Source organism: Scyliorhinus canicula, chromosome 7 (genome assembly GCF_902713615.1).
Source record: "Scyliorhinus canicula chromosome 7, sScyCan1.1, whole genome shotgun sequence".
Lineage (NCBI taxonomy): Eukaryota > Metazoa > Chordata > Chondrichthyes > Carcharhiniformes > Scyliorhinidae > Scyliorhinus > Scyliorhinus canicula.
In genome coordinates, this window is record NC_052152.1 from 84,456,495 (window position 1) to 84,480,165 (window position 23,671).

Below are 23,671 nucleotides of genomic sequence, written 5' to 3' on the forward strand. Positions count from 1 at the left end.
GGACCAAAATGAAGCCCTGACAAATTGTTTGTGTCAACTTTTCTGCAGAAATTGCTTGACCGATTTGATTATGATGATGAGCCAGAGCAAGTTGATGATGTGAAGAAGGAAGAGTCTAGTCCGCCTCCTATTCAGACTTTGTTGTAAGTATTATCAAACCTGTTGAGGGGACTAATGCAATTAGGCACATGCTGATAATCCTATGCCAAGATGACTTTTTACTTGGAACAAAAATCCAATATTTTACAAACTTGGTTAAATAACTTGAACTTGAAATAATTCTTGCACTTTTTCACTGCTATTATCAATTAGCACTACTGATGAAGTTTAATGGGAAAAGTACAAGGTGCATATTTTATGAACATGTTTAAAATAGTTTACCAGGAAGAATTCTATTTTTTAAATAAATTTAGAGTACCCAATTCATTTTTTTCCAATTAAGGGGCAATTTAGTGTGGCCAATCCACCTACCCTCCACATCTTTTGGGTTCTGGGGGCTCAAGCTACACAAACATGGGGAGAATATGCAAACCCCACACAGGCAGTAACCCAGAGCTGGGATCGAACCTGAGACCTCGGCGCCATGAGGCCGCAGTGCTAACCACTGTGCTGCCCCTACCGAGAAGAATTCTAACCATTCTCTGGGTATTGTAAATGTTTGGTTGAGCATATTAATTTCAACTAACTTCTTAATATTTAATCTGTTTAATGTTAGTGGCTACCCTGGTGAAAGTTTGCAACCACCTATGTATCAGCATCAGCAGCTTGGGATTCGACTGCCAAATATGGAACAATTTCAGCAGACTTTGATGGGACTCCAGCAGGAGACATTGCAACAGCAGGTTAGAGAGTATGAAGGGTTTAAACTCCTCGATAGCAAATAATTCTGGAATAGGAATGTTTTTCAGTGAAATAATTACACATCTTGTTCCCACATTAAGATATATAGACATTCTAGCGTTTTGAATATTTTGTGTAATACTGAATCCAGCTAAGAAGGTCGTGCAGCGCTGGTCAGAGGTAACAGAAGAGCTCCTGTGTGACTGCTTAGAGACAGTGGACTGGTCCATATTTAAGAACTCAGCGACCAACTTAAATGAGTATGCCGCCACCGTCACAGACCTTATCAGAAAATGTGTGGGCGACTGCGTGTCAAAGAAAGCAGTATGTACGTTCCCCAACCGGAAACCATGGCTCAATCGCGAGATTGACTCCCTACTGAAGGACAGGTCTGAGACTTTCAAGTCAGACGACCCTGACTTATACAAGAAATTCAGGTACAACCATGGCAAAGTCATCCGAGGTGCCAAGAGAGAATATCAAACCAAGCTAGAGTTACAGACAGACTCTCGGCGGTTGTGGCAAGGCCTAAACAACATAACGGGCTACAAAGCGAAACCGGCAGTATCTCTGGCAGCAGCATACCCCTCCCCGATGAACTCTCAATCCATTCTGTGCTCAATTCGAGCAGGTAACCAACAATCCGCTGTCGAGTGCCCCAGCAGCCCATAACTCACCCATATCCACCATCACAGCTTCCAAAGTCAGATCGGCCTTCCTGAAAGTGAACCCTTGGAAGGCAACGGGCCCGGATGGGATCCCTGGTCATGCACTCGGAGCCTGCGCGGACCAGCTGGCAGATGTGTTCGCAGACATCTTTAACCTGTCCCTACTCCACTCCGAGATCCCCACCTGCTTCAAGAAGACCACCTTTATACTGGTGCCAAAGAAGAGCCAGGCAACGTGCCTCAATGACTACCGGCCGGTGGCCCTGACTTCAGTCGTAATGAAGTGCTTCGAGATGTTGGTCATGAAGTGCATTACCTCCATGTTCCCAGAACACCTTGATCCACTGCAATTCGCATACCACCGCAACCTGTCCACAGCAAACACCATTTCCCTGGCCTGACACTAATCCCTAGAGCAGCTTGACAACAAGGACTCATACATCAGACTCCTATTTATGGACTACAGCTCTGCCTTCAACACCATAACCCCAGCCAAGCACATATCAAAGCTCCAAAACCTAGGACGTGGCACCTCACTCTGCAACTGGATCCTCGACTTTCTGGCCCACAGACCACAATCAGTAAGAATAAACAACAACACCTCCTGCACAATAGTCCTCAATACGTGGCCCCGCAAGGCTGCGTACTTAGCCCCCTACTCTACTCCCTGTACACACACGACTGCGTGGCAAAATTTGGTTCCAACTCCATCTGCAAGTTTGCTGACGATGCGACCATAGTGGGCTGGGTCTTGAATAACAACGAGTCAGAATACAGGAGGGAGATAGAGAACCTAGTGGAGTGGTGCAGCGACAACAATCTCTCCCTCAATGCCAGCAAAATTAAAGAGCTGGTCATTGACCTCAGGAAGCAAAGTACCATACACACCCCTGTCAGCATCAACGGGGCCGAGGTGGAGATGGTTTCAAATTCCTAGGGGTACACATCACCAAAAATATGGCCTGGTCCACCCACGTCGGCGTTACCGCCAAGAAAGCACAACAGCGCCTACTCTTACTAAGGAAATTTGGCATGTCTGCATTAACTCTTAACAACTTTTACAGATGCTCTATGGAAAGCATTGTATCGGGCTGCATCACAGCCTGGTATGGCAACTACTCGGTCCAGGACCGCCAGAAACTTCTGAGAGTGTGAACACAGCCCAGTCCATCACACAAACCAGTCTGGCATTCATTGACTCCATCTACATCTCCCGCTGCCTGGGGAAAGCGGGCAGCATAATCAAAGACCCCTCCCACCCGGCTTACTCACTTCCAACTTATTCCATTCGGCAGGAGATACAGAAGTCTGAGAACACGCACAAACAGATTCAAAAACAGTTTCTTCCCTGCTGTTACCAGACTCTTAAATGACCCTCTTATGGACTGACCTCATTAACACTACACCCTGTATGCTTCATCCGATGCCGGTGCTTATGTAGTTACATTGCGTACCTTGTGTTGCCCTATTATGTATTTTCTTTTATTCCCTTTTCTTCCCATGTACTTAATGATCTGTTGAGCTGCTCGCAGAAAAATACTCTTCACTGTAGCTCTATACACGTGACAGTAAACAAATCCAATCCAATTAAATTTGATTTGTACTAATCGAGAGCAGAAAGACACTTTAATAGTCACGCCTATTTTAAACAAGATATGCCTCAGTATTCATGAGCACTCATCTGACCGGAACCCAAATTTCTAGTGGTTTCTTCTTTCATATGATCAGAGCAAAAATAAAATCCAATAGCCAAGTCAGATAACCAGGCCACAGCTTCCGTTAACCATGTAGATATCTTGTAGGCTGCCTGCAAATTTCCTCCTGAGGGGCATGTTCCATGATGTGCTTCAGAGTCTAAGGCAGTTGATGGCTGTCCACTATTTGAGGATGATTTGATCCTTTAGGTTGTATTGTGGAGCCGAGGGACTCTGTTTGGTAGGTCATAGTTATTCCTTTTTTTTAAATTCAGAGTACCCAATTATTATTTTTTCCAATCAAAGGGCGACTTAGCGTGGCCAATCCACCCAACCTGCACATCTTTGGGTTGTGGGGGTGAAACCCATGTGGACACTTAAAGAATGCAAAGTCTGCACAGTGACCCGGGGCTGGGAAGGTCACAATCCTTCCAAGCATTACACCATCTGTCATCAAGAAGTTGGTAAAGGGCTTCAGCGATGGTCCAAAATAGCTTTCTAGGTTCAAGGCACATTGTTAGGACATACCTTCGCTGATGTAGTGGTTATATTCTGTGGAGACTGCACATTTGCAGTGTGCTGTTTACAAGCACAGGCAGCCAGGATGTTGGTTTCAATAAAAGTGTGCTGTTATTAATTCCCATAGTAGAATTCAGCTGGATATCCAAGGAATTTGACATGTGGACTTTGCTACCATGTGGGAGAGCATGTGCTCTGTTGAATATAGCAGGATAATTGATGTCCTATGGAGGATTTGAACATTGTTCCCCATCTGGATCTATTGACTTTGTGGCTTAGATTGATCGTATTTTGTTTCCTGAGATTCTGAAGATGCTGTCTACATGACAGTGTGGCCGAGCATGACTTAAAAGTAGGAGAGGTATTTGGCCTGATTTGCCTCCAAGCCACAGAAAGAGAATTTAAGGGCTTGATGAATGTTGAACTGGAATGTCAGAGTCTTTTGCTGCTTTGGTTGAAAGCAACATCAGTGGAAGCAGGTTTTCATTCTCTGCAAATCACTTTGCATCTGTTTCATCAAGAAGCATCGTCATCATCTGCTCAAGGACAATTAGGATGGGCAATCAATGCTGAGCGTGCCAATAATGGCAACATTCCAAATTTTAAAAAATTCTCCGTGACCAAGAGATTCCTGTTTTGTTTGTTTGGCAATGCCATCATGTATGACTTTGCAGGTCTCTGTTTAATTTATTCTTTTGTGGGATGTGGGAGTTAATGGTGAGGCCAGCATTTATTGCCCATCCATATTGCCCTTGAACTGAGTTTCTTACGAGGCCAGTTGAGACCGTAATTAAGAATCAACCACATTACTGTGGATCTGGAGTCACATGTATGCCAGACCAGGTAAGGCTGGCTGATCTCCTTCTTTAAAAAAACTTTAGTAAACCAGATGTTTTTATGACAATTACTAGTTTCATGGTCACCGTTACTGAAACGAACTTTCAACTCCAGATTTTATCATTGCATTTTAAATGCGACCAGCTATGCTGGTGGGATTTTAATCTATGTGCTAAAGCTTGGGCCTCTAGATTACTAATCCAGTGACATTGCTACGACACCACCATCTCCTCACCTCTGCTTCAGGCAGATAACTGGTATAAATGTTGGATTCCAGGACAGAACCATGTGGGAGTTGGTTGTTCAGTATCCTTTATCTGCTCAGTACAAATGTACACACTTCAGTCTCAGTTGCTAAGCATGGAGTTCAGAAGATAGATATTGTTTGCTATGTTACATGTTGAGGAACTTGAAAAGTAGTTAATGGTTCCATGCTCTAACATATCCCACTGTCAGGTCCACGAGTGCTACATCAATCTTGAGTTAGCACTGGATGCTTGTTTCAGTGTATTTTTTAATGCTGCCACTTAGACACTATAGTTGTGGCCATTCAGGAAGCCCACTTGCTCTTTGTCCCTGTTCTATTTAGTGGACTCTCCAGTACTTTGTAACCAGTGCAAAGGAAATTGGATGGCAGCTGGAGGCCTCACAAATATTCTTTCACTGCTTTAAGGGGCCAGTTATTTTAACCCCTCCAGACAGATGGAATTTTTACTGGTTTCAGAGAGGAGACAAGCCATCTCTTTACTTTGGGTTCAAGGACTTTTAAGAACTTTAGATAAGTACCCTCTGGACATGCTCCTTTTCCAGATTTGGCTGTCTACAGGGCTGTGCTCAGTTTATCTAGGGTGAATTGTACAGGCACTGTTAAGCATCTTGATACTGTCATGAAGTTTGTCAAGCTGATGCACCACCTGGCTTTGAAATTTCATATACACTAGAGCCGTTGACACTTGTATCAAGTGGGATGCAATGGTGTCTGCTCCAATAGTCCAGTTTGTGTTTAACGGTATGGTTTGCTATGCCAGGTTAATTGCTGCAGAGCCCATGTTTTCCTGTTGGGATGTAAAGTTGGTCTTCTCGATAATGTTCATCCATCTTATCATCTCATTTGAGTTTGAGGATTCCAAATTTCTGGTGGCTGTGGTTGAGTTCATGTTCAACAAGTATCCCTGATAGGAAACCTAGTTTTTTTAACCTTGCCACATAAACCCCCAAGGTACACTATTTGGCAGCATCTTTAATAGTTCCTTTAACTCTTTTGAATGCATCGGTTGTTGACAGAATTTACCTGACTTTATTGTCAATTGACTTTTGGTGAGTTTTGCAGCCTGCGTTTTTCATTTTCCACCAACAGGGATTTGGACGCTACTGTTGATGATTGTCGGCCTGAGATGACTGTTGGGGAAAGTTGTTAAGCACAGTTGGCTAGGAGGGAGCAGTGGAGTGGGTTACTGTACGAGTGGTGGTTTGCCGATATTGGAGATCAGTAGCATTCTTGCACATGTTGCTGCGGTGAAATCTCCAGCAGTACTGTGACACTTTTTTGGTCAGGAGGCTGATTTAATGTAGGTTTGGTGTCATTTTGAGATGACAATAGAGTGGTGACCTAAGATTGTGACAGGACATCATCCACTCTTCATAGTTGCAAGTATTGATATTTAACCAAATTGCACAAGCAACTTCACATAATGATCTTTTACTGTCGCTGTAAAAGGAAGAGCCAGTGGAAATAATCCACAAGTGGGTTATATAACAAATACTGGAATTCTTACTTGGTGTGCAAAATATGAAATCATTGGATCATATTGGAAGAGGTCATTTCTTTCTCTTAATGAGAAGTTACTGTATTTGGGTATAATGGCATCATTTGAATATAGGCAGTCCTTGGACTTGGGACACAATTGGTTCCTGAAACCAAGTTAAAGCATCCTACCTCGGAAATTATTTTCCCATAAGAGCAATGTTATAAATGGCAGGATGAGCCAAGGTCCGATACTCTCTTCTCACCAAAATAACCCTAAAGTTTGTACTTAGACGAGTAATACAGCAAATTAATGTATATATGTTGTGAAAAGCAATCATATCAATATTAAAAATCTTAAGCTAAAAATACATACAGAAATATAGTACTGTAATGTACACTTGCTGTACTATACATCGAGTCAGGGAGATGGACAGCTTGGAATGTTGATGCGCAGGCCTGAATGTTTGAACTTGTTGGCTGGCGCGGCATCGCGCTGAAAAGTTGAAACAGACGGCGGAAAGTCAAAACCAGGCGTCAATTTATAAACATCAGAATTGCTGTTCGTTATAACTTGAACACCATAAAGTCGAGGGCTGCTTGTAATAAGGAACATCCTTTCATCACAGGCAACCTTTCAAATGTATTAATCACTGAATTAGAACGGTCTTCCTGCTCTCATGTTCTGAACAGTGATGCTTTTTTCTTTTTGCTATCCTTCCATAGATTTTGATTTTCTGGAATGGTTTATATTTTTTGTAAACTAGTTATAAAAAGTGCTGATACAGAGCGAAGAGATTTTATGATTTGGTGAAGTTAAAATATCTCACAAAGCAACCTTTTTCACATTTCTATTGAGTTCTTCATGAGCCACCTGAGGGTTGAAAAGAGGGAAACATTGGCATGTGGTACTTTTATTGTGAAAGAATGGTGACATTTTTAGTGCCATCTCAGAAATGCATTAAAGGACGAGACTTATCTGATTCCTTGCTGATTGGCTAGACAAGTTTCTATACCATTAATTTGAGGCATGGCGACATAGTTTAAAGAGAGTTTCCAAAAATTGTCTTTTATTGAAAAAGGTGTATTTTATTACCTGTACAGTACAAAAGAATTATTTTCCTCCCTGTAATTAAGAAAATTTAAGCTGTCCTTTGAATAAGTGGTATCTCAGGCACTCTGAAGGGGAATCACTTGGTTCTAGCTATGGAACCTTTTATGGGATTGGTCATCTGTTAATTTTTCTTCTTTATTATCTTGCCGTATCCAATAGTATGTGTCTTAAATATCTATTGTTGCATGATACACTTCTAAATCTAAGGTTAGATCTTTAATTTCACCCAAAATAGTGTACTTTCAGTTCATTTTTGCATAATTTGTGTTAGAAATTACAGATACTAATTTACTACTTTTTATTTCAGATGCCCCCACCTCCCAATGGACAGTTACCAACATTTGGGATGGTTCCTGTTCATCCGTATGCAGCTATGCCTCAGCCTGCTATGCCTCCAGCACCGCCTATACAGCCTGTTTTTCAGCAAGACTACCAAACACCAAGTGAGCCACCACCACCACCACAACAGCAGCAACAGGTGAGTTTTCACAGAACTACTAATTTTGTAATGTGTGAGTTACTTTTGTGGATCATAAGTTAATCATCATCTTGTGATTTGAAGGAAGTCGATATGGAGATTGAGAAGCCTGACACACGGGAACCAAAGCACCGTAGTGTTGAAAATAGAAGGTCACGCACTCGATCTGCATCAAGGTTAGAAAAACAAAGGTTTAAAAGTATAATGGCACAAATACTGGCAATCTGTCGATTTAAATTCATGATCACAAAAGTAAACAAATAGTTGAAGATGCAGAGTTTCTGATCCATTTTCCGTCACCTAACATTTGGTTTGCTATAGCCTTGTTTATCATTGTTAAATTAGCAGAGACCTGCAAATATTGCCAGTCAAATTAATGTATTTAACTCATTGCATCATCTATCCTTCCCAAGCCAACCCCTCCGACCCATTGCACCCATGCCTCCTAATCTTTCCATGTCATCCATGCCCCAGCTTTCTTGTGGGCAGCATGGTAGCACAAGTGGATAGCACTGTGGCTTCACAGCGCCAGGGTCCCAAGTTCGATTCCCCGCTGGGTCACTGAATGTGCATGTTTTCCCTGTGTCTGCGTGGGTTTCCTCCGGGTGCTCTAGTTTCCTCCCACAGTCCAAAGACGTGCAGGTTATGTGGATTGGTCATGATAGATTGCCCTTAGTGTCCAAAAAGGTTAGGAGGGGTTATTGGGTTACGGGGATAGGGTGTAAGTGAGGGCTTAATGTATCGGTGCAGACTCGATGGGCCGAATGGCCTTCTTCTGCACTGTATGTTCTATGTTCTTCCAGCCGGGGCCATTTTGTTGTTGGGCTCCCCTTACCTTGTGCTGGTTAATTTCTAAACCGATCACTGCTGAACTCTGCTGCAACTGTACATGCCTCACATGTTTCAGTCTTATGCGTGCCCCATGTGCCTCTGGAAGTGCCAACCTCTGCTCAGCAAATCAACCCTGACCAATCAAAGTGCAAATAAATACAGCTTCTCAACCAGATGTCACATTCAAGTCATCGGATAATGTTGCATGATTATCGACATTATACATTATCTAGAATCCATAGAATCCCTCTCGTGCACAAGGAGGCATTTCAGCCCATCGAGCCTGCACCAACCCTCTGAAAGAGCATCCTACCTAGGCCCACACCCCACCCTATCCCCCTTCCCTAACCGCACATCTTTGGACGCTCAGGGAAAATTTACGACAAAAGAGAAAATGCTGGAAAATCTCAGCAGGCCTGGCAGCATCTGTAGGGAGAGAAAAGAGCTAACGTTTCGAGTCCGAAGACTCTTTGTCAAAGCTAACAGACAGAGAAAGTGGGAAATATTTATACTGTGGAGTGAGAATGGAAGATGAGTCATAGCCACAGAAACCCACTGAAACCAGGTGCTAATGGCCACAGAAACCAAGGGGACAGAGTACTAATGGCAGTCCCCAGAGAGAACAAAAAAAGTGAAAGGCCAAACAGTAAAGAAACTAACATCAGAGGGTGAACTGTGATAGGTGTAGATGTGGTGGGAGGGGTTGGAAAGTGGGAAGCAAAGAGGAGAAAGGGTAAGGAAAGGCTAATCAGATGGGGGGAGGGTTAAATATATATTAAAAAAGACGAGACAGTTAAAATGAAATGGGATGAAAACAAAAGTGGTCGAGGTCAGGTGGAGCTAATTATCTGAAGTTGTGATGATTAGCTTTATCCAACCTCGACCCATTTGTTTTCATCCCATTTCATTTTAACTGTCTGTCTTTTTAAATATATATTTTAAACCCCCCCCCCCCATCTTTTCAACCTTTCCTTGCCCTTTCTCCTCTTTGCCTCCCCCTTTTCCCCCCTCCCACCACATCTACATCTATCACAGTTCACCCTCTGATGTTAGTTTCTCTGCTGTTTGGCCTTTCACATCTTTTGTCCTCTCTGGGGACTGCCATTAACACTTTGTCCCCTTGGTTTCTGTGGCCATTATCACCTGGTTTCCCTCGGTTTCTGTGGCTATGACTCATCTTCCATTCTCACTCCACAGTATAAATATTTCCCACTTTCTCTGTCTTTTTGCTTTGACAAAGGATCATCTGGACTCGAAATATTGGCTCTTTTCTCTCCCTACAGATGCTGGCAGACCTGCTGAGATTTTCCAGCATTTTCTCTTTTGTCGTGAATTATCCCTCCGTGTCCAAAGATGTGCGGTTAGGTGGGTAAAGGGGATAGGGTGGGGGAGTGGGCCTAGGTAGGATGCTCTTTCAGAGGGTTGTTGCAGGCTCGATGGGCTGAAATGCCTCCTTGTGCACTATAGGGATTCTATGGATTCTAGATAATGTATAATGTCGATAATCATGCAACATTATCAGATGACTTGAATGTGACATCTGGTTGAGAAGCTGTATTTATTTGCACTTTGATTGGTCAGGGTTGATTTGCTGAGCAGAGGTTGGCACTTCCAGAGGCACATGGGGCACGCATAAAACTGAAACATGTGAGGCATGTACAGTTGCAGCAGAGTTCAGCAGTGATCGGTTTAGAAATTAACCAGCACAAGGTAAGGGGAGCCCAACAACAAAATGGCCCCGGCTGGAAGAACATAGAACATACAGTGCAGAAGAAGGCCATTCGGCTCATCGAGTCTGCACCGATACATTTAAGGCCTCACTTACACCCTATCCCCGTAACCCACCAAATCGCACATCTTTGGACACTGAGGGATAATTTACGACAAAAGAGAAAATGCTGGAAAATCTCAGCAGGTCTGGCAGCATCTGTAGGGAGAGAAAAGAGCTAACGTTTTGAGTCGGATGACTCTTTGTCAAAGCTAACAGACAGAGAAAGTGGGAAATATTTATACTGTGGAGTATGATGGAAGATGAGTCATAGCCACAGAAACCCAGGGAAACCGGGTGCTAATGGCCACAGAAACCAAGGGGAAGAGTGCTAATGGCAGTCCCCAGAGAGAACATAAGATGTGAAAGGCCAAACAGCAGAGAAACTAACATCAGAGGGTGAACTGTGATAGATGTAGATGTGGGGGGAGGGGGGGAAAGGGGGAAGCAAAGAGGCGAAAGGGTAAGGAAAGGTTGATAAGATGGGGAGGGTTTAAATATATATATTTTAAAAACCAGACAGTTAAAATGAAATGGGATGAAAACAAATGGGTCGAGGTTGGATAAAGCTAATTATCACAACTTCAGATGATTAGCTCCACCCGACCTCGACCACTTTTGTTTTCATCCCATTTCATTTTAACTGTCTGGTTTTAAAAAAATATATATTTAAACCCTCCCCATCTTATCAACCTTTCCTTACCCTTTCTCCTCTTTGCTTCCCCCTTTCCAACCCCTCCCACCACATCTACATCTATCACAGTTCACCCTCTGATGTTAGTTTCTCTGCTGTTTGGCCTTTCACATCTTTTGTTCTCTCTGGGGACTGCCGTTAGTACTCTGTCCCCTTGGTTTCTGTGGCCATTAGCACCCAGTTTCCCTGGGTTTCTGTGGCTATGACTCATCTTTCATTCTCACTCCATAGTAAAAAATTTCCCACTTTCTCTGTTAGCTTTGACAAAGGGCCATCTGGACTCGAAACATTAGCTCTTTTTCTCCCTACAGATGCTGCCAGACCTATTGAGATTTTCCAGCATTTTCTCTGTTGTTTTAGATTCCAGCATCTGCAATAATTTGCTTTTATAAGGGATAATTTACCATGGCCTATCCATCTAATTTGCACATCTTTGGACAATGGGAGGAAATGGGAGAACCGGAGGAAATCCACGCAGACATGGTGAGGATGTGCAAACTCCGCACAGGTGGTCACCCAAGGCCAGAATTGAACCTGGGTCCTTCGTGCCACCCATTTTCCTTGTATATAATCTCAATTTTACTTGATAATTTAAAATTTTCTATTGGTTACCATTTAAGTGGAATTTCACAGGTTCACTGCCCCAGAGCAATGCGGTCTTAAAAAATGGAAAGCAAGCGCTGCTGCCTTCTGCGCTGAGGACCTGGGTTCGATCCCAACCCTGGGTCACTGTCCATGAGGAGGTTGCACATTCTCACCGTGTCTGTGTGGGTGTCGCCCCCACAACCCAAAAATGTGAAGGATAGGTGGATTGACCACACTAAATTGCCCCTTAATTGGAAAAAGTAATTGGGTACTCTAAATTTAAAAAAAAAGGGTGGCACGGTAGCAGTGGTTAGCACTGTTGCTTCACAGTGCCAGGGACCCGGGTTTGATCCTGGCTTGGGTCACTATCTGTGTGGAGTCTGCACGTCACGTTCTTCCTATGCCTGCGTGGGTTTCCTCCGGGTGCTCCAGTTTCCTCCCACAGTCCAGGTGTGCGGGTCAGGTGGATTGGTCAAGCTAAATTGTCCCGTAGTGTCCAAAGATTAGGTGGGGTTGCTGGGTTAGGGGATAGGAAGGAAGTGTGGGCTTAGGTTGGGTGCTCTGTCAGAGGCCGATATAGACCCGTGAGCCGAATAGCCCCCTTCTGCACTGTAAGTTCTAGAATTCTATGATTTAATTTTCAATACGTGTTTTCAGTGTCATTTGTTTTCTTTGTTCTTGGGGTGTAAGTGTTGCTGGCAAAGCATTATTGCCCAAACTATTGTTGCCCTTGAAAAGATCATGCTGAGCTGCCTTCTTGAACTGTTGTAGTTCACGTGATTTAGGTACACCCATAATATTTTTTTCTGTAGTGCTTTGAAGCAACTGAATGCCTTGTTATGCCACTTCAGAGGGCAGTTAAGAGCCAGCCACATTACTGCCAGACTGCGTAAGGATGACAAATCACCTCCCTTGAAGGTCATCAGTAAATAGATTGGTTTTTACGACTATCCAATAGTTTTGTGGTTATTATTAGTGATAGTAGCATCTTATTAATCTTAATTTATTAATTTAAAGTTATTCATTGACTTTTAATCACATTTAAATTCCCCTGGCTACCATGGTAGGATTTGAACTTGTGTCCCAGAGCATTAGTCCGGCCTCTTGGACCTCTGTTTCAGCAACATTGCTGTTATGCTATCATCCCTTAATGATGGCATCCATGAGTACCTCATGAACATAAGAACAGAGGAAGATTGCTGAAAATTGATTCAGGAATTAAAATGAATTTGTTGCGCGTATAGACATATTTTACTGACTAACCTGCATCGTAGCTTCAACTTCCTTGCACACTGTGGGAGAATTCTCAGTGTTGCACAACATTTTATGTATTCTCAATGCTGTTTATTCTCCCACGTCGGGCAGAAAACTTGGCATGCAGCCACATTAGCTTGTTACTCTTTAGTCAAGTGAATGTTATGTGGTCATCATTTTGGTGTTCCTTTCTTCTGATCGATCTAATAGGAGTGACTAGGTGACATTGTGAATGCTTGAAATGTGAATGCATAAAATGCAAACACAAGATTTAATTATTTTTAAAAGAAAGGTGCTGATGGAAGACTGTTTAAAAATAATACATTTGTTGATTGACTGTACACAGCTTCCTTTTGCCTCTAGGATTTAGTTTGAATACATCAAGACTGAGGAATCCAGTTTCTAATAGCTAGATACAGTCTGCATTTGGTTTCTAGCGAATGTGGGTACCTGGCACAGTTTTGTGCAGAGTTAACAGCATTAACGTCCAATTGAAAATGGAAGAATTGACATTGGTGCCATCAACAGTATTGTTAAATTGTTGATTAGTAAATCACATTGTTGGAACAAATCAATGATAGGATTTAACCTATGCTGTCAAATGTCTTGTTACTGACCTGAAAAAAATTATTGGATGAAAAGCAACCTTTCAGAAGGGGCCATAAAAGTTTGAACATTAGTTTGCCATTGTCATCTTCAACAACATGCCATTGCGCTGAACAGTACTGTAACCTGGAAGTTATGACAGTATGGTTTGTGTGCACAGGATATGGTAATTTTCAGATTATTTAATGAGATGTCAATTGTAAACATACAAATTGGTTTGCTTAATAGAAAATACAGACAATAAAGGAATAATATTCTCAGACTGAACTTCCAATTGAAAAGCTTTATAGGCTAGCTGCTGGAAGAATGTTTTCCTTTGCTGGGGAATCTAGAACCAATGGTCACGGTCTCAAAATAGGGAGTTGGGCACTTGGAACTGAAATGCAAAATTTCTTCTTGAAGGATTATGGTTTTTTGGGAATTTTCTACCCCAGTGAGCTTTGACTGCCTAGTCGTTCATTACATTTAATCCATTGATCAATAGATTTTTGGATACTAAGGAAAGTGGAGTTGTGTGGGAAGGTGAAATTGAGGGAGAAAATCAGCCATGATTGTATTGAATGGTGGGGAAGGTTGAATGGCCTACTGCTCCTGTTTCTTATGTTTTTCGTATCATGTAGGATTAACATTGCCTTCAGAGCGGAAAACCGTGCTTCCCACCAGATTGTATATTTGCATATAAAAAGGCACAGCAAGTAGGAACATAATAGAAATACTAAATTCAAAAAGTAGCAAACTATTCTAATATTTAAAGTATGGACTGATGTAAATATGGAATTTGAATATTTCTTCAAAAATTATTTCTTTTACTGGATATATAAATACATATTTTCCACAGATCACCAAAGAGGAGGCGTTCTCGGTCTGGCTCCAGATCACGAAGGTCAAGACATAAGCGATCTCGGTCACGATCCAGAGATAGGCGTAGACACTCTCCTCGATCGCGATCTCAAGATCGACGTGAAAGAGAGAAGGAGAGAGAACGTCGTCAAAAAGGACTTCCACCAGTTAAATCTAAAATTGTTAGCGGTAGGTAGTTTGAATCTAGAAGAAAATCCATTGTACAATGCCATATTTCATCAAAAGAGCACCCTGCCATGACCATAATTTGTTAGAACCATTGTTCCATAAATTACAAAATAACTTTTATAATTATTACTAGCATCTTTACAACAGTTTAAAAATGGTGGATTGCTCATTATATTACACTAATTTATTCATTTTAAAAAGGATTCATTATCCTCCAATCAAGGGAAGTGAAGCGAGTGCATTAACGCCTAAATGTGAGATTCCTGCTGTGCTCCTTTAACCCAAATCTATTGCTGAATATGTTTTTGCATTCTGCTAAAATAAAGCATTCTGAGGTTAAAGTTTTCAACATGCCTTCAGTTTGCAGCACAACACTCTGGATAGGACAACTGGACAAGAGAGCAACGCAGCAAGATGTTGCAAATCTTCTGGAAGAATTTGGCCAAATAGAATCTTTGAATGTAAGTATATCTCTGGTTGAAATTATCGTATCGCATTGGATTAAATATGTGTTCACAGATTAGCTCACTGTGTAAGTGGCTTTGCTTGCTCTGTAATTGAGACATTCAGAACATAGAGTTCCTAGTTGATTTCAGCAGCTAAAGACTTGGGAAAGGGGCTAAAAATCAACCATGGCTCCTTTCCTCAATTTCCATTCACTGATTCTTGATGGAAATTCATTGACCGGGGAAGCCAGCTTGGGAAACAAAGGTGTTTACAATAATCTGCCCATGGCAGTGACTATCCACAATAAGTGCTCAGGCCCTGCTTGGACTTGCTTTTATGTTCAGTTCTAATGAGCCCCAGCTGGGTGGCCTTTGCCCCTTACCTGGGAAACTTGTCCTCCACAAGTCCCATGAGGGGATCAATAATCGTTTCCCCGTGGGCCTCTTGGGCGTTATGACAGGAAGGTAGATAAATTTGGATGTTAAGTGAGGCCAAGATTGCATTTGACTTTACCTGTTCTACAGAAAATCTTTCTGCCACATGTACTCTCAGTTCACATATGGGAAATGGACACTTGAATGCTGCTGGGTGACACGGCAGCACTGTGGGTAGCAGTGTTGCTTTACAGTGCCAGGGTCCTAGGTTTGATTCGTGGCTTGTGTCACTGTCTTTGCGGAGTCTGCACGTTCTCCCCCTGCCTGCGTGGGTTTCCTCCAGGTGCTCCAATTTCCTCCCAAAAGCCCTGAAACACATGCTTGTTAAGCGAATTGGACATTTTGAATTTGCCCTCAGAGTGCCTGAACAGGCGTCGTAATGTGGCGACTAGGGGATTTTCACAATAACTTCATTGCAGTGTTAATGTAAACCTACATGTGACAATATTAGAGATTATAAATAAGATTTTTTTCTAGTTAAGGGGCAATTTATGTGGCCAATCCACCTACCCTGCACTCCTCTGGGTTGTGGAGGTGAGACCCAAGCAGACACGGGGAATGTGCAAACTCCACACAGATAGTAATAGGTGGCATGCATGTCGCCTTGTGCTCATCATGTCTTCAGGGTGTGACTCAGATCAACAAGTAGGGGTTCTACTCCCTGAACGTCCAGCTTGTGTGCAACATCCTGGGGTCATCGGACAGCCCCAGGATAGTTGGTTGGCTCTTGGGGGATAAGGTGTACCTGCTGAAGACCTGGCTAATGACGCCAGTACGGAGGCTGGTGACCAATGCGGAGACCCGCTACAAAGAGGCCCATGCAGCCACCTGGGCTGTCATTGAGCGGTCCATTGACCCCCCCCCCCCCCCCCCCCCCCCCCCCCGCCAATTCCCCACTTCCCAGGGTCTGTAGCGTCACTCCAGGGTGATGGATTTGAGTTGGCACTGTCAGCGGGTCGCTGTAGAACCCACAGAAAGCTGAGCACCAGTGCTCTTTATTCTTTGCCATAGTCTTACCCCTGCCAGTCTGCTGAATGCTCGCTCACACTCATCACCCGCACGTGGAATCTGGAGGGGGGCGTTGGCGGGTGGATTGGAAGAGGCATCCAGGACCTCAGTGTCGGGGGAGATGATGGGGCATGGGACTGGTACCTGGCCCGCATTGCAGAAGAAAGTGCCAGATCCGTCATATTGGTCCCCAACTGCCCTATCTCCCCCCCCCCCCACCCCCCACCCCCCAATGGTGCTCCCCACATAACGTACCAGCTACCCCCCCCCCCCCCCCCCCCCCCCCCCCCCCCCGCAACCCCAATCCCCAGTGTCCTCTTAGTGATCCTCGACTTGCTTAGCCTTTGTGCTCTACTGCTGGGTCCAGGTGTGTCCCCAGGATGCACATCAAAGGCGGATGCAACCTGCTGTCTAACACATCCCGTGGCCTTCGATGCCCATCATGGGCATCCTCTGGGGGCTGTGGGGCCGGGTGGCCCCAGAGCACTCACCAGTGGCACATGCTTCGCTCTGCCATCCTGTTCTGGGTGTTGACTCCAAGACATGCAGTTACCAGTGAGGTGGGTTTCTAAGGAGCGGGTGGCCTCCATCGCCACTCTGTAGGCTGGCTTTGGGTTGGCACCCAGCACCTCCTCCTTCTGGTCAGTGCCTATCGAGCCTTGGGGTAGAGGTTGAGCCAGCTGCACCTGCGCATCTGGCTCTGCCAGCCCTGGCGGCTCCCCAAGGTCTGCAGCACAGTGTTGATGCTCCTTAGTGACTGGGACATGCTCTGCAGTGCTTCGGCTATGCCCAACTGAGACTGGGACATGTCCAGCGCCTCAGCTATGCCGACATGGGATTGGGACCTCCCCTAGTGACTGGGCCGTGCACTGGAGGGCTTGGCAATGGCCACTTAAGACTGGGACATGGTATTATAAGTAAGACCATCCAGCCATACTCTCTTGACATTCAATATAGCTGAACTCACTCTGACTTGATTCCTTTATTATAATATGATGTGTCTCTATTTTACTAATATTCTGACCCGTCCCCCTGCCAAACTAGTTTAAACTCCTCCCAACAGCACTAGCAAACTTGCCTGCAAGGATGTTGGTCCCAATGTGGTTCAGGTGAATGGCATCCCTCTTGCACATGTCCCACCTTCCCCAGAAACATCCCCAGTGAAGTACCGATGGAGGTAAGAGGGCCAGATGGGGGTTAAGTGCATTTTGAAGTTAAATGTGTTATTGAAAATTAGCTTGTGTGTATGGTCCTGAACTAATTTATATATCAATCATCTTTAATTTTAAGGTGCTCCTGAATGAAGCGTGTACTTAACAGTCATGAGAGCACAGGCAGATACAGGACATGTCAATGCAATCTTAAGAAGGGTACCCCCCTATTGAAAGAGTTTGACAGTTCAGTTTAAAATATATTTATAATTCTACTTGGTGAAATTGTCAATTTGGTGTGGTTATTGTAGTTGATTGGTTAACGGCTAATCGAGAGGCATAGACTAATAAACTGGAGACACGGGTTCAAATTCCACCATAGCAGTTTGTGAATCAGTTAAATATATCTGGAATAAAAAAACTAGAAGCAGTAATGGGTGTAAGGAAGCTGTCATGGCCACGAGGGATTGCTGTCTGAACCCACCTGGCTCACTAACATTGTTTAGGAAAGGAAACCTATCCTGACCTAGTCTGACTAAATGTGGCTCAAGACCAATGACAATGTGGTTGACTGTTTCCTGCCTCGTGAAATAAACAAACCACTAAGGCAGCCCACAGCCACCTTGTGGGCAACTCAAGTGGGCAATAAATGCTGCCTTTTTCAGCCATGATGTGGAGATGCCGGCGTTGGACTGGGGTGAGCACAGTAAGAAGTCTTACAACACCAGGTTAAAGTCCAACAGGTTTGTTTCAAACACGAGCTTTCGGAGCACGGCTGAAGAAGGAGCCGTGCTCCGAAAGCTCGTGTTTGAAACAAACCTGTTGGACTTTAACCTGGTGTTGTAAGACTTCTTACTGTGCCTTTTTCAGCAGCACCCACCTCATGTAAATTAATAAATAAAACATTTATTTGATACTGAATTGAAAAACGGTGCAGAGGAGATTTATTAGCATCGTACCAGGGTTGCAGGATTCAGTAGTGAAGTTGGGGTTATTCTTGTTAAAGCAAGAAGTTTTGGGGGATATTTATTAGAGATGTTCATAATGATGTATGGTTTTGATAAAGTAAGTAAGGAGAAAATGTTTCTGGAGGCAAAAGAGTATGTTGCTTCGGGCGCAGATTTAATGTAATTGGTAAAGGATCACAGACACGGTGTGGATTTTTCTGAACACAGCGAGTTTCTGTTTTTGAGTGTACGGCTTGTTGGAAGCAGATTCAGTAATACTTCCACTAGCATTTGAGGGGAAAGGTTTTAAGGGCAATGGAGAAAGGACAGGGATATGGAACTCATTGGTTGGCTCTTGCAAAGAGATGGCCCAATCATGTGCTGCATGATCTCCCGCGCTGTGTCATTCTATGACCATGCTACGCTTTCCTATCCCTTTGAAATTACCTCCATTAGATGCTTTTATATTTTGCATTATTTCTAAATAGCTAACATTTTTATTCCATGTATAATGCATATTCAATGTTTTTAAATAAAATGAATACCAAAATATGATTAACCACTGCAAAAAAAGTACAGCTGCAGTAAATATTAGTTCTGTAGTCTTTCTGATATAAATGTTCCTGTTATAGATGACAAGTCAATGTGGAGATAAAACATATACCTTACAGAGAAAGAAAAATAATTTTCTTTGAACTGAAGAAATACAACTTTGTTATTTTCCTTAATTCCCTTTTAACTGCTTATCGTGTGGTGACCCTGTGTGAAAAATATTCATAATTGCACTGAAAGTAGCATTCCTGCCAGAACAATTTGGAACATGGCAATGATTTGTTACAGAAGGAGAAAATCCACAGGTCAGGTAGCATCTGTGACGAGAGAACAGGGTTGATCTTTCAGTTCGATAATCTGTCATCAGAATGTGTCTATTTAATTTGATTGTGCATTCCTTCATGTTGCTGCCTTCATTTGGAATCTCTTAACTCTTTTGATCTATTTTGTGTTCTATTATAGATGATTCCTCCGAGAGGCTGTGCTTACATTGTGATGGTTCATAGGCAAGATGCATACCGAGCCTTACAGAAACTTAGCAGAGGAACGTTCAAAGTTAATCAAAAGCCTATAAAGGTATGCACCATATAGGATGCTGAATTTTGCAAAATTGAATCTTCTCCAAGCACCATAACTATAGCTGTTTTTTCAGTGAATAAACTTGATGACCTGGTTTTTAGTTTGTGTACATCATGTTTGTAGATTGTTTACTGTTGGGTCACAGTGCAGTAGAGTTAGGATAGAAATGATACTTATAGATATATTTGTTTACGGAACAGTAGAATGTGACACCGGGCTGTGGCAAAGAAATTGAGCAATTGCTCAGAAACCCAGCACCATCCCTGTTTTGTTTATAAGACTGGTTGTTTCTGAAATGCTTTCTCAACGTTCACTCCAGAAGAAATACATTGAACATAGAACATAGAACGATACAGCGCAGTACAGGCCCTTCGGCCCACGATGTTGCACCGACATGGGAAGTCAAAAACTAAAGGCCATCTAACCTACACTATGCCATTATCATCCATATGCTTATCCAATAAACTTTTAAATGCCCTCAATGTTGGCGAGTTCACTACTGTTGCAGGTAGGGCATTCCACGGCCTCACCACTCTTTGCGTAAAAAACCTACCTCTGACGTCTGTCCTATATCTATTACCCCTCAATTTAAGGCTATGTCCCCTCGTGCTAGCCACCTCCATCCGCGGGAGAAGGCTCTCACTGTCCACCCTATCTAACCCTCTGATCATTTTGTATGCCTCTATTAAGTCACCTCTTAACCTTCTTCTCTGTAACGAAAAGAACCTCAAGTCCATCAGCCTTGCCTCATAAGATTTTCCCTCCATACCAGGCAACATCCTGGTAAATCTCCTCTGCACCCGTTCCAAAGCTTCCACGTCCTTCCTATAATGAGGCGACCAGAACTGTACGCAATACTCCAAATGCGGCCGTACCAGAGTTTTGTACAGCTGAACATGACCTCATGGCTCCGGAACTCAATCCCTCTACCAATAAAGGCCAACACACCATAGGCCTTCTTCACAACCCTATCAACCTGGGTGGCAACTTTCAGGGATCTATGTACATGGACACCGAGATCCCTCTGCTCACCACACTGCTAAGAATTTTACCATTAGCCAAATATTCTGCATTCCTGTTATTCTTTCCAAAGTGAATCACCTCACACTTCTCTACATTAAACTCCATTTACCACCTCTCAGCCCAGCTCTGCAGCTTATCTATGTCCCTCTGTTACCTGCAACATCCTTCCACACTGTCTACAACTCCACCGACTTTAGTGTCGTCTGCAAATTTACTCACCCAACCTTCTGCGCCCTCCTCTAGGTCATTTATAAAAATGACAAACAGAAACCTGAGTTAGGGATATTTTGTCAAACAAAGTTATCTTTTGTGAGAGAGAAACGCTGTCACATAGATTTTCCTAATGGGACAAATAAAAAATGCTTTATTTGAATATGATGTGTACCAAATAAAGTCCTTTGTCTTTCAGATTGCCTGGGCCTTAAACAAGGGAATGAAAACAGAATACAAACAGTTTTGGGACATAGAGCTTGGGGTATCTTATGTTCCTTGGGATAAAATTAAACCTGAAGAACTGGAGCGTTTGTGTGAAGGAGGAATGCTGGACAATGAAACACTTTGTCCAGGTAAGCACCAGCACCATTATTGTGCTTTTGTCTGTACACTATGTTTCTTCAGTACTACTTTGGTTGAATTTTTTTCTCCCATGGTCTTAATTAACTATCAGAATATTGAAGTCCTGAGAAGGAACATATAAGCATCTTAATATTTTGCTAATGATGCTGCAGGCAAGGACTCTTAACACAAAAAAAAATCTCATTTCCATTGGTTCGGTCAGTAATGAATGGCTGGAGGAAATTTTCACTTTGTTAAACTGGAGATTGCATGAGAGCCTGTCAGTCTGGTCTACAGTTTACCAGCCAAGCAGTGACAATTCTCCACTGAGCCAGATTTTGCAGTGGTGAACAGATGATGCGTACCATTTGTTGACCTTGTCCATGGTCCTTCCAGCAAATTTCTGTAATTGTCCTGTACTGGGTGTGTGGGACCTGTGAACAGGGCAAGCAACTGTGTATTCTCTTAACCAACATTGAAGAGTTATTAATGAGCGGTGCAGTCTGAACCCAGAAGTGTAAGGGAGAGCAATTAATTTGGTGCCAAATCAAATATTGGAAGCAAAATAAAGGGAAAGAAAGATTGGATTAGGAGAGAGAGCAAAATGAGACAAAATGTTTGTAAATAGGTTTAGGTGAGCTTTATAAGCACAATTAGCTTTTTTCACAGCAGTCTTTTAACCAGTCCTAAACTCAAAAATCACTTGAATGATGGGCTAATATGAAAACAGACTTTGAATTACAGAAGATTATACTTCTAGTGTTCAGTCACTTCTAGATTGAATGTCAGATTTGATTCCAACATATTTTTAATTTCCTTATAATACAAAGTTAGGTGCACAAGTAAACTCAGGTGGGTACAAGGATATAAACAGGCCAGGTGTGTGTGTAAAAACATGGCAGATTGAATATAACATGAAGTAATCCATTTTGTCGGAAAAGTTTTTTAAGAAAAGGCTGCATTTTAAAAATGTATATTTTTATTCGCATTTTCCCATTTTTACAAATAATGCAACAAAAGCATTAAACGCTGGTAGTTTTCCTGCAAAAGCGAGTACAGAAAATGACAGAATGCCAACACAGTTGGTCCTCAGACTTTGTGTTTCCAACCGTACAGTACATTATTAAAAATGGGTGTACTAGAGAATAGGATATGGCCATTCAAACATGACAAACTGGTGCATGGCTTCACACACAGCGAATTCAAAGCGGTGCCATATAACTTACGGAAGTTCTTGTAGGATCAAGTCAGATATAGCGGAACCTTTAAACTTGAGATAAGAGTCCCATACTTCCTGAAATGTATCCTCTTCCGAGGGGAGTATGCTAGTTAAGAACTTCATATGGATACACTCCATTATAATTAATGCAATTCTGAATTGAAGGATGCTTTGCATTGATCCAGGAGCAAAGGATGTTCTTCCGTGCAGCAAAAGTTAGGATATTATACAACCTTTTTTTCATTAACGTCAATGATTCGCCTATCTGGAAACCCCAGAATTAAGAGCAATAAATCAAATTCAAAGGTCCTGCCGGATATTCTCTCGAGCTTTTTAAGCACACCAGACCAGTAGTATTGAATTTTGACACCGGTCCCCACACACTGTATGTAGAGCCCTGGCAGTTCAGGCATATCGAGGATATAGCAGGATCAAACCTGTGTCTCAAGCATGGTGTGGTATGCAGCTTGTGTAATATGTTGAGTTAAGTCTCCTTTGTTTTGTTCCAGAATATTGGCATATTCCCACAGATTACCCCAGGTCTGCTCATTAATACTGACTGCAAGGTCTCTTTCCCAAGACCACAGTGTTTCAATTATACTCACCACTGATTGTGTCTCAGCCTACAAATACCTCTGTAGCTCTCCAGATATTGAATGCATTGTCCATAAGACCTGGTGGGAACTGGTTGCCCAGAATCGGAGGAATTGTGGAAGTTAATTTAGATCTACCTTCCAACTGACGGGTCATCATTAACGCTCGAAGAGTGTTTAGAATTATAGGATCCTGGGCTGGCATGGTGGTGCAGTGGTTAGCACCGAGGAGCCGGGTTCGATTCCAGTCCCAGGTCACTGTCTGTATGGAGTTTGCACATTCTCCCCGTGTCTGTGGGTCTCACCCCCACAACCCAAAGATGTGCAGGATTGGTGATGGTAATTGTCCCTTCATTGGAAATAAATAATTGGGTATTCTAAATTTATTTACAAAAAAAGTTAATTATAGGATTCTCACTTGGCAGACCGAGCCTTGGAATCCCTGAAAAACAACAGGGCTTGTACCCAGCCATGCTTCCATGTCAAGCCAAATGGAGGAGAA

At 42.9% G+C, this 23,671-nt stretch overlaps 1 protein-coding gene across 1 annotated transcript in view; it reads left to right on the forward strand.

The window, feature by feature from the left end:
• Positions 1-23,671, forward strand: part of scaf4a (SR-related CTD-associated factor 4a) — a 147,567-nt gene that overhangs the window by 95,725 nt on the left and 28,171 nt on the right. The window contains exons 8-15 of the mRNA XM_038802292.1: positions 49-143; positions 716-842; positions 7,724-7,894; positions 7,979-8,070; positions 14,471-14,661; positions 15,022-15,122; positions 19,663-19,776; positions 21,212-21,368. Of these exons, the coding sequence (XP_038658220.1) occupies positions 49-143; positions 716-842; positions 7,724-7,894; positions 7,979-8,070; positions 14,471-14,661; positions 15,022-15,122; positions 19,663-19,776; positions 21,212-21,368 (1,048 nt within the window). The remainder of the gene's footprint in view (positions 1-48; positions 144-715; positions 843-7,723; positions 7,895-7,978; positions 8,071-14,470; positions 14,662-15,021; positions 15,123-19,662; positions 19,777-21,211; positions 21,369-23,671) is intronic.